The sequence below is a fragment of the Polyodon spathula genome, chromosome 47, assembly GCF_017654505.1.
Source record: "Polyodon spathula isolate WHYD16114869_AA chromosome 47, ASM1765450v1, whole genome shotgun sequence".
Lineage (NCBI taxonomy): Eukaryota > Metazoa > Chordata > Actinopteri > Acipenseriformes > Polyodontidae > Polyodon > Polyodon spathula.
The window spans coordinates 440,124-454,840 of record NC_054580.1 but is presented as its reverse complement, the minus strand read 5'-3'; the positions used below and the strand labels follow the sequence as shown (position 1 = coordinate 454,840).

Sequence of the window (14,717 nt, the reverse complement as noted above, 5' to 3'; positions counted from 1 at the left end):
CCCTGGTCCTTGTTTCTTTTTTCAGGTCGAAAAAGTCCCTTGGGTCGACACTGTCAATACCTTTTAGAATTTTGAATGCTTGAATTAGGTCGCCACGTAGTCTTCTTTGTTCAAGACTGAATAGATTCAATTATTTTAGCCTGTCTGCATATGACATGCCTTTTAAACTCGGAATTATTCTGGCCACTCTTCTTTGCACTCTTTCTAGAGTAGCAATATCCTTTTTGTAATGAGGTGACCAGAACTGAACACAAAATTCTAGATGAGGTCTTGTACAGTTTTAACATTACTTCCCTTGATTTAAATTCAACGTTTCTCACTATATATCCGAGTGGGTACAAATCCCCTTTCTCGCTTATAACCTCCTTTTAATCTGGAGCCCGTCAGGCAATAAGGGAGATGATTCTTTTTTCACAATTACCTGGAAATGGCACAGAAAGGAACGAAGGCTGTGCGGATAAAGCGCTCCACTTAACAAACCGGACTCATCTGGACCGAGCAGCGCCATCCACCTACAGCATGATAACAGCATCTACAAGAGCACGTGAGCTGCAAGGCAGGCTGGTGTGTTAAAATGAGACACTTCTCACAGCAAACAGTACTTTCAAATACATGCTGAACAGACACCTTTGTGTTGTGTGAAATATGACAGGGGCATGTCTACTGTGCATCCTGCTTACTTACAGGTAGAGGAGGATATAATATAATCACACCCAAACCAGAAGAAAACCCATCTATCAAATACAGTGTATTTTATTAATGTTTTGTTTTGTTACTGTGTGCGCTATGAATGTGTGTTAACATTGTGCAAAAATGAATACAATAGTCATTTAAATGTGAGTCGAAATTAACCGGTTAAAACATCAGACAGATAAGTGAGCTCATTGAGGGCGTGTCTGTGGTAAAGGCGCTCGTTCTAAGACTTGGAATTTCAACCAGGTCCGCTTAGTACTCATATCACTCAGACTCGCTGGTTGTTTCTCATTTCAACTTAAAATTTTGTTATATTGTTGTAGAGATGTCTGGTCGTGGCAAGGGAGGTAAAGGACTCGGGAAAGGAGGCGCTAAGCGTCACCGCAAAGTGCTCCGTGATAACATCCAAGGCATTACCAAGCCTGCTATCCGCCGCCTGGCTCGCCGCGGAGGAGTGAAGCGAATCTCCGGGCTGATCTATGAAGAGACCCGCGGGGTGCTGAAGGTGTTCCTGGAGAATGTGATCCGGGATGCCGTCACCTACACTGAGCACGCCAAGAGAAAGACCGTCACCGCTATGGATGTGGTGTACGCGCTGAAGCGCCAGGGGCGCACTCTCTACGGGTTCGGGGGCTAGAGATTTGGACGCGAAACACGAACACAAAGGCTCTTTTAAGAGCCGCCCACCGTCTCATTTAAGGAGCTTCGAATTATAAATCAAACTGCACTTAGGAAAGGAGCAACATTTGTAAAATGGAAAAAACACATGTTTATTAAGAATGTTTTACTTTGTTGATTAATATGCTTTTGGTTTCAGTGTATTTATTTGTTTAACTCGGTAACAGGTTAAACTGTAGCCCCTAAACACAGATCTGAATCTTTTCATGAAACTTTTAAGCTTGTAAGTGAATCTATTGAATGGAATAAAATGAAAAGTAACCCTTGGTGTTAACAATAATTAAATACGAGCTCAGTTAAATCGAGCCACCCCCTTGTGCGGAATTAAAGCCCGGTAACATTTTTAAATCTTACCCAATTTAGTTTTCCTAAACCAATAAAATAAAATCAGTAAATCTTGACCAAAGTTTATTGAATCCACTGCATCGTGTTTTCTGGATTCGAGGCGAAGTATCACCGTTCAAGCTGCTGTGAAACAATCGCTCTCTTAAACAGAAGCACGAAGTGAAGAAGCATCGATATTGATATTGAGTTTCAACACGTTTAATGAGCGCAGCAGAGCGCCCTGGGGTTGACAATATATCTGTATTTGTCGTATATTTAAGACGCATCGGGAGTGGGGTTCAGTATTACTGTACATTGAGTTACTGACGCATTTAATAAAAGAAAAACCAAACATCTGAAGTGACCGTTGTGAAAAAGGCGCCAAGTTCAAATCTGAACTAAAAAAGTTCAAAATTACCACCCCTTCCTTTGCGTTTTAAGAGCACAACCAATCACAGCGAAGCACTCCGCCCCCCGGGAGCGTTGGTTGGTTCGTAGTTGAACATTCTCAATGTGAAGGATTGTTGGGTAGTAATTTGCATACAGGCTGTATAAATACTGGGGCTCATGGCCTGGTTACTCATTCATCTTTGAGCTGCATCAGAGAAACAAAATGCCAGAACCGAAAGCTGCACCCGCGCCGAAGAAAGGCTCCAAGAAGGCTGTTGCCAAGAGCCAGCCTAAGGGAGGAAAGAAGCGCAGAAAGAGCAGGAAGGAGAGCTACGCGATCTACGTGTACAAAGTGCTGAAGCAGGTCCACCCCGACACCGGCATCTCTTCCAAAGCGATGGGCATCATGAACTCGTTCGTCAACGACATTTTCGAGCGCATCGCCGGCGAGTCGTCCCGCCTGGCTCACTACAACAAGCGCTCCACCATCACTTCCCGGGAGATCCAGACAGCCGTGCGCCTCCTGCTGCCCGGAGAGCTGGCCAAGCACGCCGTGTCTGAGGGCACCAAGGCCGTCACCAAGTACACCAGCTCCAAGTAAACCGAGCCCGTCCCTGCTCCGTCCTTCCAACAACACAAAGGCTCTTCTAAGAGCCACCCAAAACACCACAGAAAGAGATGAATTCCTGTTTAAATTGTACATTTTACATTAAAACAATAATAGTATTGATGGTAAAGATTTATTTTTTATAAAGAAAGATGCACTGTGTTGCTGAGTTGATATTTAAAATATATGCACTTATGTTTACGGCGATGTTTCTAACAGGTAATAGCTAACCATTAAAGCTGTAACTATGAGTTTCTACACAACACTTTCTAAGTGAATATTTCAATAGCACTGGCTACCCAAATACCCCACAAAGAGTACAGTTACTTCAGCGCTGTGCAGAGTCTAGAAAAAGCCATGCTGAAGGTAAGGAGTTTTTTTTTTTTTTGGGGGGGGGGGGGGCGGGGGTTGAAGTATTTTAAACAAGTCAAAGTTACAAATTCATCCTGTAAATAATTTTAAAGTTCTATTTTTCTCTGTAAAATCGACCTGGTCTGTATTTTCTGCGGTAATAATTTAATTTAGATCTGTTTCAACTGAACTTCAAATATTACAAGAAATTAACTTTCCATGAATGTATTTTAATAGACGTTCTTCCTAACTGAACAATTCGCTCAGGCTGGCATCTCATTTATTTCATTTGTATCGCTGCCTCCACTGGCATACATTCTGTTGTACCTGCAGTTCGAGGGTTTGTTTCTGTAATGCTCTACATTGAGACTCGAAACGAGGCATTTTGATTTGCATTTCATTTCCGAGCATTTCTTTGTTAATCCAGTGGAGTACACTGCCCAGGGGAGCTCCTGCAGCATGTTTGATTTGCCAGGTCACACACACCTCAGTACTTGTGTCCCCTTTATATTATAATCATGTGTTCATAGACCTTGACGCTGTTGCTTGTCCAGTTTGTTTACATGCTTTGAATTTGCAAGTAGCAGCGCTTTCTGGAGCACCTTGACAGGAAGTGCAGCACCTGTTTCAGTGTGCTGGAGAGGAATCAAGACATGACACGTGATCTTCATACTGTTTGCACTGAGATCAATCACCTCGAGCAACGAAACGGACATGGATCAGTATAGAGATTCTCCTATAATGGAATTCCCATAGGCTAGAATTGCAGAGCTTGTCTATTGCTGCACTCTGATTTTGTTTCCATGTGTATGAAATATGTAGGCTCACATGTCCACTCTTGTTTTTGTTTCTCATTTTAAGGATTTTTTTTCTCCTGTTTTAATGTGAGCACCATCAAACTGTATCATCTTTTATATGAATCGCATCTCAATTCTAAACACCATACACGAGACTGGTGTTGTTGAAAGATGGCCCTCACATTAAACATGGAGGAAATACGGCTCAAGTAGCGATAGACAAACAGCTCATTTCTGCTGATATACCCTATAGCAGTGCCATTAAAAGTGAATATTTCATTTTTGGCTTGTATGCACAATCCTCTTGTGCCTTTTTATTTAAAAGCTAATAAAAACAACTCGGGTCTGTGCAGTTGAGGTCGTCTTCAGAGCTGGTATTTACTCGTTTGAAAGCACTGCAATTGTTTTTCAAATTCAGTTAAACTTTGCACTGAGCCACACAGGGGGCCATTGTGCTTTTTCCTTTTTCAATAAAAAAATAAAGACGCAAACAGGGGATTGGTTAAGAGAGGACAAGCGTAACACACTGGGGGAGAGAAATACACACGAGGATCACACAGAGAGGGCGTGGGGCTGACAAAAGACATGTACATTAAATTAAGAGCAACCGTACAACAATTAAACAACACGTGGAACAATAATTTCAATTAAAAACAGAAAACTCTTCATTGTGTGCCCGCAGCGAATGCTGGCAGTTAGTATAGTACACGCACACACGCAGGCGTCGTTTTTTTTAGGAGTTACTATCTTTGTGGGGACATTTTATCAAAATTTGTCCCCACATTGACAGTAATACCTGACCACACACACACGTTATGTTTTCCTATACTTCTGGGGGCTTCTCACTGACTCTCATTATATTTGTATTTACTATTTCTAACTCCAGTCAGAGGAAACCCCTCACAGAGTGAACGTCGACAACAAACTAAATATTTTGGCACTTTTAGTTTTTTTTTTTTATTTCTTTTAAAAAACAGGACAGCAAAGTTTGGTGTCGGAGCTCAAAATATGTCATTATTTACTCGAATCAGTAAACGATAAACGCTTTTTTTTATATACGAAATTTTATGTTAATAAGAAACACTTTCCAATAAAATCACATACATATTGAACACAATCTGACGCCTGTCACACAAAAGTAAATATTAATTAAGTGGTCCATGAATAAGCATAAAAATACTGACAATTTAAGTACAAAGTTCTGTTTAGTGTTTCCCTTTTAAGTGCTGGTTTTGGGAAACGTTGCCCCTTTAAATGGGAGGCCCTCGCCCTTTTTAAACCCTGCACTGATGCACTATGGGGTTGCATCTTTTCCTGCAGGGAAGTTTCGCTCTGTTGCTCATGGCTGAAGGTTTGCTGCGGGATATTTAAAAGTGTTCAGGTTGGCTTTACAGAGTTTTGTTTATTGTAAAACTGCATAGTTAGAAAGCGTAATGCTTTTACTAGCTTTTGTTTTTGTGTCCAGTTTTAAAACATTTCTGTGCTGCGCGATCCCTGGTTTTCCTTTCTCTCGTGTTCTACTGGATCCCCTACAGACCAGCACGCAAGCCGGGAGATCAAGCGCATTGATTATTATTATTATTATTATTATTATTATTATTATTATTATTATTATTATTATTGGATGGTTCAAGGAGAGCATTGTTTTGGATTCCTTGGATATTTTTTGTTTTATTTTGTTTCTTGTTTTTTTGTATCTTAACAATACGTTTATTTTCTGTGTTGGGCTGTTTTTTGGTGAGCAGGGTACGAGGCTGTTATATTCGGGACATTGCATTTGTTTTGAAACGCTATTGCCTTATTGATTGCATGTATACATTACTGTATGTAGCGTGGTTAAAGTCATTTAGCAAATACTGTTTTTTCGTTCTCTTTTGTTCTTACCTGTGCCCCAATCTTAGCGGTTAATTTCAGCCCTCTCCTATTGCGCTCTGGTCTGTTAGTCTCCTGGGCTACCGGCGCTTCTTAGGTGCTTATTGAGTGTTTCATTCGTGGGTATGCTTGTGCGTGGAACAGAAATTAAACTGTTTGCAACCAGCGAGCCCAGCAATCCTATTACTGCTGTCAAACTGCCTTCCTGCCATCTACTTTATACAGTATTATTTAAAGGGTCTTTGGTAGTAACCTGTTCTTATTCTGGGAATGCCCGGTTGTGCTGGTGCTCAAAGGTTGATTGTTACAGTGTAGCGTTACAAACGATCCTTTTAGTGATAGTAGTGAATGCATATGTGTATTTTAAACTGTAAATGTTATTGTATTGTAGTATGTGCTTGGCATGTATAATGTGTGTGTGTATATGTGTGTGTGTGTGTATATATATATATATATATATATATATATATATATATAGTATATATATATATATATATATATATATATATATATATATATTATGTATATATATATATATATATATATATATATATATATATATGTATTATGTATGTATGTATTATGTATGTATGTATGTATATGTATATATAAAATTTCCTACAATAGCATGTTTTCTTTTTAACTTTATCAACATTGCTTGACCCGCTTGTATTTCCATTTTATTTGTCACTGTAAATTATAAATTATTCTCTATTGATTTATCAAATTACAAACCAATATGAATCCCCTTTCTCAAAACACTGAGATGCATTCTCATCAAATTATCAGTAAAATACAAATATGATTGGTTTAAAAGGGTAGCCAGTTAAAGTTCAAAATACTGCATTCTGATTGGCTACTTGAGAGAATGGTGCCACTTATAATATTGACTACTTCCACCACATAGGGAGCACAGAGTTGCTGCTGAACCTCTGTTAACTTTACCTGCAACACAAGTTCAGTTCTCACTTCCTTCAATACTAAAGACACCCTGCTAGTAAGATTTTGTGAATCCCTTAACTGTCTTTTGATCTGATCAATTTTACTCATTTTTCATTATTATTTTTTGCTGCAGCTACTCGGCAGAACCCCCGTGTCTGATGCCAGGGATCGTGTGAAGATGGAATCTGTCCCCATTAAAGAGGAGCTCCCTGAGCTTGAACTGGTCCCCATTAGACTGGTTTTCTCCCAATTGCCTTCCCTGCACATGAAACAGGAGATGCCATGTGACAGCATCAAGTCAGAGGTGTCTGGTATTAAAGATGAGAGCAATGAGCTGGAGATCCCCCAGACAGCAGGACCAGGTCCCATTAAAGAGGAGGTGCTGGGAATGGTATGTATGAAATATATTGTATTGTGTAGATGCCACTTAACCTGGTAATGATGTCAGACCCACAAACTTTGCATGTTAACAGCACAAAGGAAAGAAGCAAAGATGTGTGTTAAGTGCTGTCCTCATCAGAAAATGAATAGACTCTCCTCTGTGAGATCAGTTTTCAAGCCGGCTCCAGCCTGGAGAGGACCTGGTGTTTGAGGATCCCATTTCTTTACTTCAATGCCACATTTATAGGTGAAGGATATTATTTATCACACGTAAGCACGTCATTGCTCTCCATAATGGCAATCTTTTTAAATGATGCTAAAATCAATTGTTCTACAGTATATTTTTTTAAGTTTGCATTCTGTCTGTCTTTCTGCTTGTCTGTGTTCTCTCTGTGTCTTTCTGTCTGTTTGTCTAATGAGGTAAGATACAAAATCAAAACTCGAATCTGCTCTCGGTATTGCCCAAGACAATCTTGCCTCTAATTTATTTTCCTTTTTTGAAGTGTAGAAACTTGTCTGGATATTAACACTGGAGGTGAAAATTGCATGAATGTTGCTCAGCAACAACATGCAGGGACTGAGAACTTCATCTTTTAAAAACCCAGATAGCTGCTCTTTTTAAACAGCCCTCATAGCGTTTAATCATTTTTCATTTTCTTCTTACAGCAGCCACTAAGCAGAGCCATGTGTGATGCCATGGACACTGTGAAGACTGAATCTGACCCAATTAAAGAGGAGCTCCCTGAACTTGAAGTGGTCCCCATTACACTATTATCTGCACTGGCTTCCCTCCCCATTAAACAGGAGCTCTGTGAGATCACGCCATGCAGCGGCATCAAGCCAGAGGGGTGTGCTGGGAGTAAAGCTGAACCCAGTGAATTGGAAATCGGCCAGAGAGAAGAACCAGTTTCCCTGAAAGCAGCCCCCCCTGCGCTGGGTCCTGTACGCCTGCGGGCATGTAGTGTGGTGCTGAAGAGAATCTGCCTGAGAGTGCAGGGCGCTGGAGCGGGAGCCAGCTCTCCCAACAGCATGCGAGGATGTGGAAAGGAAGACGGGGGGAGCTCCCATTCAGAGTGCAGTCCAGCAGGTGAGTGACTCTGAGTAGCTGTGACGACGTCACTCTACTGTGTCATATTATCCACAGCAGGACTGAGAGGCAGGGAGCAGATGGGTTACACTACTAGCTACTTAATATCACTCCTGTTAATGTCGCACTCCCATTATCATTAAATGACATTGCCCCCAGTATTATTAGTATTATTTTCTTAGATGCCCTTATAATTTTATATCACATTATTTTTACATGCAGAAAGTGAAAAACAGGGTCCCTTCTAACTTGCTCTCTTTGGTAATGAATTCCTTCCAGTGCCGTTTGCATGCGAGTTAATTTTATCGAGAGAAATTGTCCTTCCAAATGCAAACGACCCCAAGCCGAAGGAAATATGAGCGGGTTTATTTAAATACCACGGAATAAGCTGAAGCATAGTACTGAGTGACAAGTGAACTCGTTATAAATTTGATATATGTGTGGCACAGTGATGAGACCATTGAAAGGAGATAAGATACTGTCAATCGCTGGGTTTGTTTCCTTGGTTTATAACTGAAGAGATTCAGGTTTTCTTTTGTTGATTTAGCAATAACAGACTTATGGGTGTGAACAGACCTTGAATGTGTGTGCAGGTTGCCACAGAATGGTCATCTTTGGATTGGAAATTATCGTTCTGTAATGTTGTTCCTAATGAACAGACACAATTTCACTGGAGTACTTGAACGAAGAGCTTAAAGTCACATTGTCAACAGCGAATACTGCAGTTGTTTTGGTTTTAATCAGTGACTCTTCAAAGCTTCTGAAGGATATCTCCTGGATTGGGCTGTTTCAGAGAGCGTTTCAATCCTCAGCACCCCACTGCCCTGCCCAGTGCTGGTGGCTTGCTATGTTGTTTGAAGTGAACCCACCTCCTGCACCAGTTGAGCAATGGAAAGTACGTCCCTTTTTCCCCACTGTAGGCCTGTAAGTTTTAGGTTTGCTATTTTTTGCGAGCCACCTTGGTATTTTGATAATTATTAAAGCAATCCTTTGCAAGTATGATCACATTTTAAATGCATTCTGCACTTGCACACAGACTTCTCATTAATACACAGGGGATTTGCATTGTCTGTTTGCTTTTGTGGTGTCTAATGCGTTTGTGACGTTTACGTGAGCAGTGCAGCGCCATGTGGGATATCGAGCTTTCTTAAACAGAACTGGGTCGCTGCTGATAAAAAGGGGATCGCTAGTCATGTACATCTGAGTTTTAGAATCACACTGAAGGGCCATTTTGCAGTAAAGCAGACATGAATAATACAAAAAACAAATTCTAACGAATTAGAATTTTGTATTTTGATTATAAAAAAGAATGTATTTTTTTTTCTAGTTTATTTAGATATGTGTAATTAATATTGTTACTGTTTCTAGATTGGTATGTGCTCCTTTTCTCTGCACTGCGCCCTCAAGTGGTAGTTTTATGTATAGCTGATGACGCTATTTTAGAATTTGTTTTTGAAAGTAAACGATAAAGAACACAGATGACGCAGTGCCTTTTTTGTAAGGGGAGGAGCGAATACAGATTTTGACCGTTGATACCGTTTGATACGTATATAGATTAATAACAAGACTGTATACATAGAAATCATAAAAGTGGCACTATCCTTCAGTCCTTTTACATTCATAAAAGATATAAAGTTATAATAAGAAAATAGTTACACTGAAGAATATTCGTTTGTGCTTTTGAATGAGTTTGTCAAAGAACATATTGCTGTATTTGAAGGGTTCTCCACTCGTCTGACTTATTGGATGTAAGTAAATACAAGCTTTTGTTTTCTGAAGATTGGGAAGTCTGTATGCTGGAATTATTCTTTCAGTTAAGAGTTGGAAGTGATGTGTGGAGCACAGTGACTGGATGACGAGTTGTAATGTTTAGGATACCTAGCTTACAAAAACTAACAAGGGGTAAAATTTACTAAAATTCTAAGTATTTACTATCCCAAGGGTTCAATATTAATCAGAAGGCAAGCTAAAGATTCAAAACGGTGAAATAAAATTGAATTCTGTCAACATTGATATCCATTGCCTAAATATCCTAAGAGACATCAGCCCAGACCAAATCAAAACCTGCGTAAGCCACTCATCTCACTTTATAGAAACTGTGTTTAACAGCATTTATAGCAGTTTGTTTTTTAAAGTGTGATTAGCAGATTGTGCAGGTTTTGGTTGGGTCTGGGCCGTGTTCTGCTCTATTTTGACAGTTGAAAGCATGCCTGTTAAAATGTAGGTATCCTTGTTTGAAGATCAGTTAGTTGGTTCTCAGCCTGTTTACCATGGTGGGCCTCATATGCAGCTCTCTGTGTTGTGTGGGCTGTACTTATTACTCAGTACCCACACAATAGTACTTATTGCCTGTGTGTCAAGACAAAATGTTATCTATTATCTCAGCAGTGCCGTACAAAATAAATATAATACCTCTCATTGCTACACTGGCAAGTGTTGACCAAGGGCATGTAAAATAAGCTGTTACAATGAATTTCTGCTTACTCTCCTGCTATCTATGAAGGTATTCATAAAAATGTCAAGTTAGAAACAGCAGTTGTGTTAATCCTGTCCCCAGCTCCATTCCAGCTGTGCCTATTTGCTTGATGCTTGACAAGATTGGGGGGGTTTATAACATTCTGCCACCCAGCTGCTTTAGTCTGCCACCCGGGAGACTGAAAATTTCTGGAGGGAACCCTGTATCATTCATGTGTAATTATTTGGTGGTAGTTAAGTGAGATATTGCATTTTAGTGTCTCTTATTTAGCTCATGTTTTTGCCTACATGTGTTTTATTTATTAATTTATTGCTTTTATTTTATTCTTTGTATATTGTGGTTACAGAAGTTTGTGCTTGTTATAAACTAGAAACCTATTTAAACACACTGAAAGACCAGTTCAACAATATATAGCTTTCAATTTCTTATGACAAAACGGGTACAATCTGGAACAAAAGAGATGATAATGTGTACATTCCCTGATTCTTTTACTCATGGCTTTCCTATTGGCTGAAGTATAATGCTGGCTCCAGAAATCCGCCTGTTGTAATTGCAACCTCCCTGGTGGAGACTACGCTACAGTTCTGTGTTTGCTAATAACCCAATGTAGAAAAATGTCATGAAACAACAAAATGAGGACGATACAATTGCAGCATTCCCTACTTGAAACAGTCTGACTTTCTCTCCTGTTTGTATTTTACAGGTTCCAGAACAGCAGCTAAAGTCAGGGCGAGCAGTGACTGTGGAAATGGTGTCACCAAGTCAGGAGGATTTAGAATACTCCAGCGAACGCGCAGAGGAAAGAAACCGTATCTCTGCTCTGACTGTGGGAAGAGTTTCAGTTGGTCAGGACCCCTTAAAACACACCAGCGAACTCACATAGGAGAGAAACCGTATTTCTGTGATTGGAAAGACGTTAATTTCATCAACAAACCTTGTATCACACCAGCTAACACTTTTCACAATATATCTGAGTGGGCTTTGAATCCCCTTTCTCGTTTATAACCTGCTTTTAATCTGGAGCCCGTCAGGCAGTAAGGGAGATGATTCTTTTTCACAATTACCTGGAAATGACGGAGAAAGGAACGAAGGCTGTGCGGATAAAGCGCTCCACTTAACAAACCGGACTCATCTGGACCGAGCAGCGCCATCCACCTACAGCATGATAACAGCATCTACAAGAGCACGTGAGCTGCAAGGCAGGCTCGTGTGTTAAAATGAGACACTTCTCACAGCAAACAGTACTTTGAAATACATGCTGAACAGACACCTTTGTGCTGTGTGAAAAATGACGCGGGCATGATTACTGTGCATCCTGCTTACTTACAGGTAGAGGAGGATATAATATAAGCACACCCAAACCAGAAGAAAACCCACCCATCAAATACAGTGTATCTTATTAATGTTGTTTTTGGTGTGCTATGAATGTGTTTTAACACTGTGCAAAAATGAACATCGCAAAGTGCTGCGTGAAAACATCCAGGGCATCACCAAGCCTGCGCTCCGCCGCCTGGCTCGCCACGGAGGAGTGAAGCAAATCTCCGGGCTGATCTATGAAGAGACCCGCGGGGCACTGAAGGTGTTCCTGGAGAACGTGATCTGGGATGCCATCACCTACACTGAGCACGCCAAGAGACAAATTTTCAGAGCCACCCACTGTGTCAAGCAAGAGTTTAAATCTATTTACTACTCATTCACGTTGGGCAGTATGACAGAGTACTCTTTGGATTAGGGTATTAATTGTGTGTGTGTGTGTGTGTGTGTGTGTGTGTATAAAATATATATATATACACACACACACACACACTCTAAATTCATATAAAATGCACGTAAGCATTTTAAGTTATTCTGTTTACAGAAAATGCTTTAACACGGTATTGTAATTATTAGGGAAGAAGGTATTGTTCTAAAAACTTGTACAGGCTTAAGAAAAAACACGCCGTTGCTTCTCATCACCACCATTTGCATAACCTGCTCTACTGTGATCACAGCAATAGCAGTGTTTTCTGGAAATGCATTGCTCGGATGCACGAGAATCTACGATTGGTTGTCGTGGCCGAGCGGTTAAGGTTATGGACTAAAAATCCATTGGGGTCTTCCCACGCAGGTTCGAATCCTGACGTCAACGTGTAACTATTGTTTTTGTATTAATCCGTGTCATTGTATAATCTCACTCAAACCACCGATAAGGATGTGTAGGAATGTTTCTCATGTGGCCACAGCTGAGCCTGTGTTACTGAACCGCATCCAGAGGGGATACTCGAGTTAAAACAGACATTTTATTATGTAAATAAGAAATTATTTTAAAATATAATTTATGTATAAGTTTATATGGTATATAATTTTGCTAAACGTGTGTGTGTGTGTGTATGTATGTGTATATATATATAAAATACATGCTGAACAGGTATTTTCATATAATATACCTTTACACAATGTAAACAAACTGGACAGTCAACAATATCGACTTTCTAGTTAACTGAAGTTCACAGAACGCTAAACTGAACTAAAACCTAGGAAATCCAACTGAACTCGAGCGTGACTGTGGGCAGTGTGGTTTTAAACACTTCCAGACGGTTACATTTTGTTACAACAGTGTTGCAATTTCAAAATGGGCGCCAAGGAAACAAAAGACAAACAGCAGCAGAACAGCGCCAAACCAGAAACAACGGGGAGGGATACAACCAATCAGAGGCAGGCAAGTAAAATGTTGCCCGCCCTCATCCAGTATGACGTCTTTAACATTCTAATAACTATAGAACAATTTTTGTCCAATCACGAATGAGACGGTGTGTATAAAACAGTAGGAGAGCAGACGCGCATTTATTGTTGTGATATTCTCAACTACTGTGAGCATGTCTGGAAGAGGAAAGACCGGCGGGAAAGCGAGAGCTAAGGCAAAGACTCGCTCCTCCAGGGCAGGACTGCAGTTTCCAGTCGGCCGTGTCCACAGACTGTTGCGGAAGGGAAACTATGCCCAGCGTGTCGGCGCTGGAGCCCCGGTCTATCTGGCCGCTGTGCTCGAGTACCTGACTGCTGAAATCCTGGAGCTGGCCGGGAACGCCGCCCGGGACAACAAGAAAACCCGAATCATCCCGCGTCACCTGCAGCTCGCTGTGCGCAACGACGAGGAGCTCAACAAGCTGATGGGAGGCGTGACCATCGCTCAGGGCGGAGTGCTGCCCAACATCCAGGCCGTGCTGCTGCCCAAGAAAACCGAGAAGCCAGCCAAGAAGTAAATCACTCGGACGCCGCTTTTAGATCTTATAAACCCCCAAAGGCTCTTTTAAGAGCCACCCACTTTTTCTATAAAAGCGCATCGAATCTGTTTTCGTTTATTGTCTGAATAATATCAAATTGAGAATTGCAGCAATGATTAGTTTGGTGCAGCGTTACCGTGTATCTGTTTGTAGCGATATCAAACACAGGCCTTGCCCCAGCGGGTGCTGCTCACATTCCCCACGTTCCTTAGAAAGAAACACTGCGACACAGTAACAATGTACTGGCTTATTTTGTCTTACGCATCCAGCTGACAATAACAGAATTACTGAATCTGTCTGATTTACAATTTCCGAATAATACTGTAGTGAGAATTGCAACAACGAATACTTCTTGTGAGCAGTACAGCGCTACAGTATCTCTTCATACCCGAATCAAACACATCCCCGCCACAGCGTACAGCGGGTGCTGCTGACATTCCCCACATCAATGCCACGGTCCTGACAAGGAGACAGTTCGATACAATATCAGTTCACTGGTTTACTTTGTCTCTGATCGAGCTACATTGAAATATGTTTCCAATTGTAAACCCCCCTCGTGTTTTAGGTTTATGATTGTATATGTTTTAATGGGGCTATTTTCTTTAGGGTTAATGGTACATGTTTGGATTATTTCTGTTTTTAAGAAGTATTTTTTCTCGCCAGAAATTATTAAGTATTTCTTGTTTATTGTTGAGCGTTTTTCAGTTACAATTTTAAATACATTCTGCTTGTTTCGATGTATTTTTGTAATACTGGGGATTAGTAATATGTTCCTGGATGACTACGTTTATTAAAAAGGCGCCAAACAATTCAAAAACAATGACTCCTTCAAAGAATGCGCGCAAAATTGAAATGAACC

The 14,717-nt window shown here is 40.6% G+C and overlaps 2 protein-coding genes and 1 non-coding gene across 3 annotated transcripts; all 3 read left to right on the top strand.

The window, feature by feature from the left end:
- The first annotated feature begins 2,286 nt into the window (after positions 1–2,286).
- LOC121306349 (histone H2B 5-like) lies at positions 2,287–2,770 on the top strand. Its single transcript, XM_041238108.1, has one exon. The coding sequence runs from the start codon at positions 2,309–2,311 to the stop codon at positions 2,684–2,686; it is 378 nt and encodes a 125-aa protein (XP_041094042.1). The 5' UTR covers positions 2,287–2,308; the 3' UTR covers positions 2,687–2,770.
- A 9,874-nt stretch (positions 2,771–12,644) lies between these two features.
- trnaf-aaa lies at positions 12,645–12,726 on the top strand. Its single transcript has one exon. It is a non-coding gene; the product is annotated as a tRNA-Phe (tRNA).
- A 712-nt stretch (positions 12,727–13,438) lies between these two features.
- On the top strand, positions 13,439–14,085 carry LOC121306345 (histone H2A-like). The gene has a single exon (XM_041238103.1). The coding sequence runs from the start codon at positions 13,454–13,456 to the stop codon at positions 13,835–13,837; it is 384 nt and encodes a 127-aa protein (XP_041094037.1). The 5' UTR covers positions 13,439–13,453; the 3' UTR covers positions 13,838–14,085.
- The last annotated feature ends 632 nt before the right edge of the window (positions 14,086–14,717 follow it).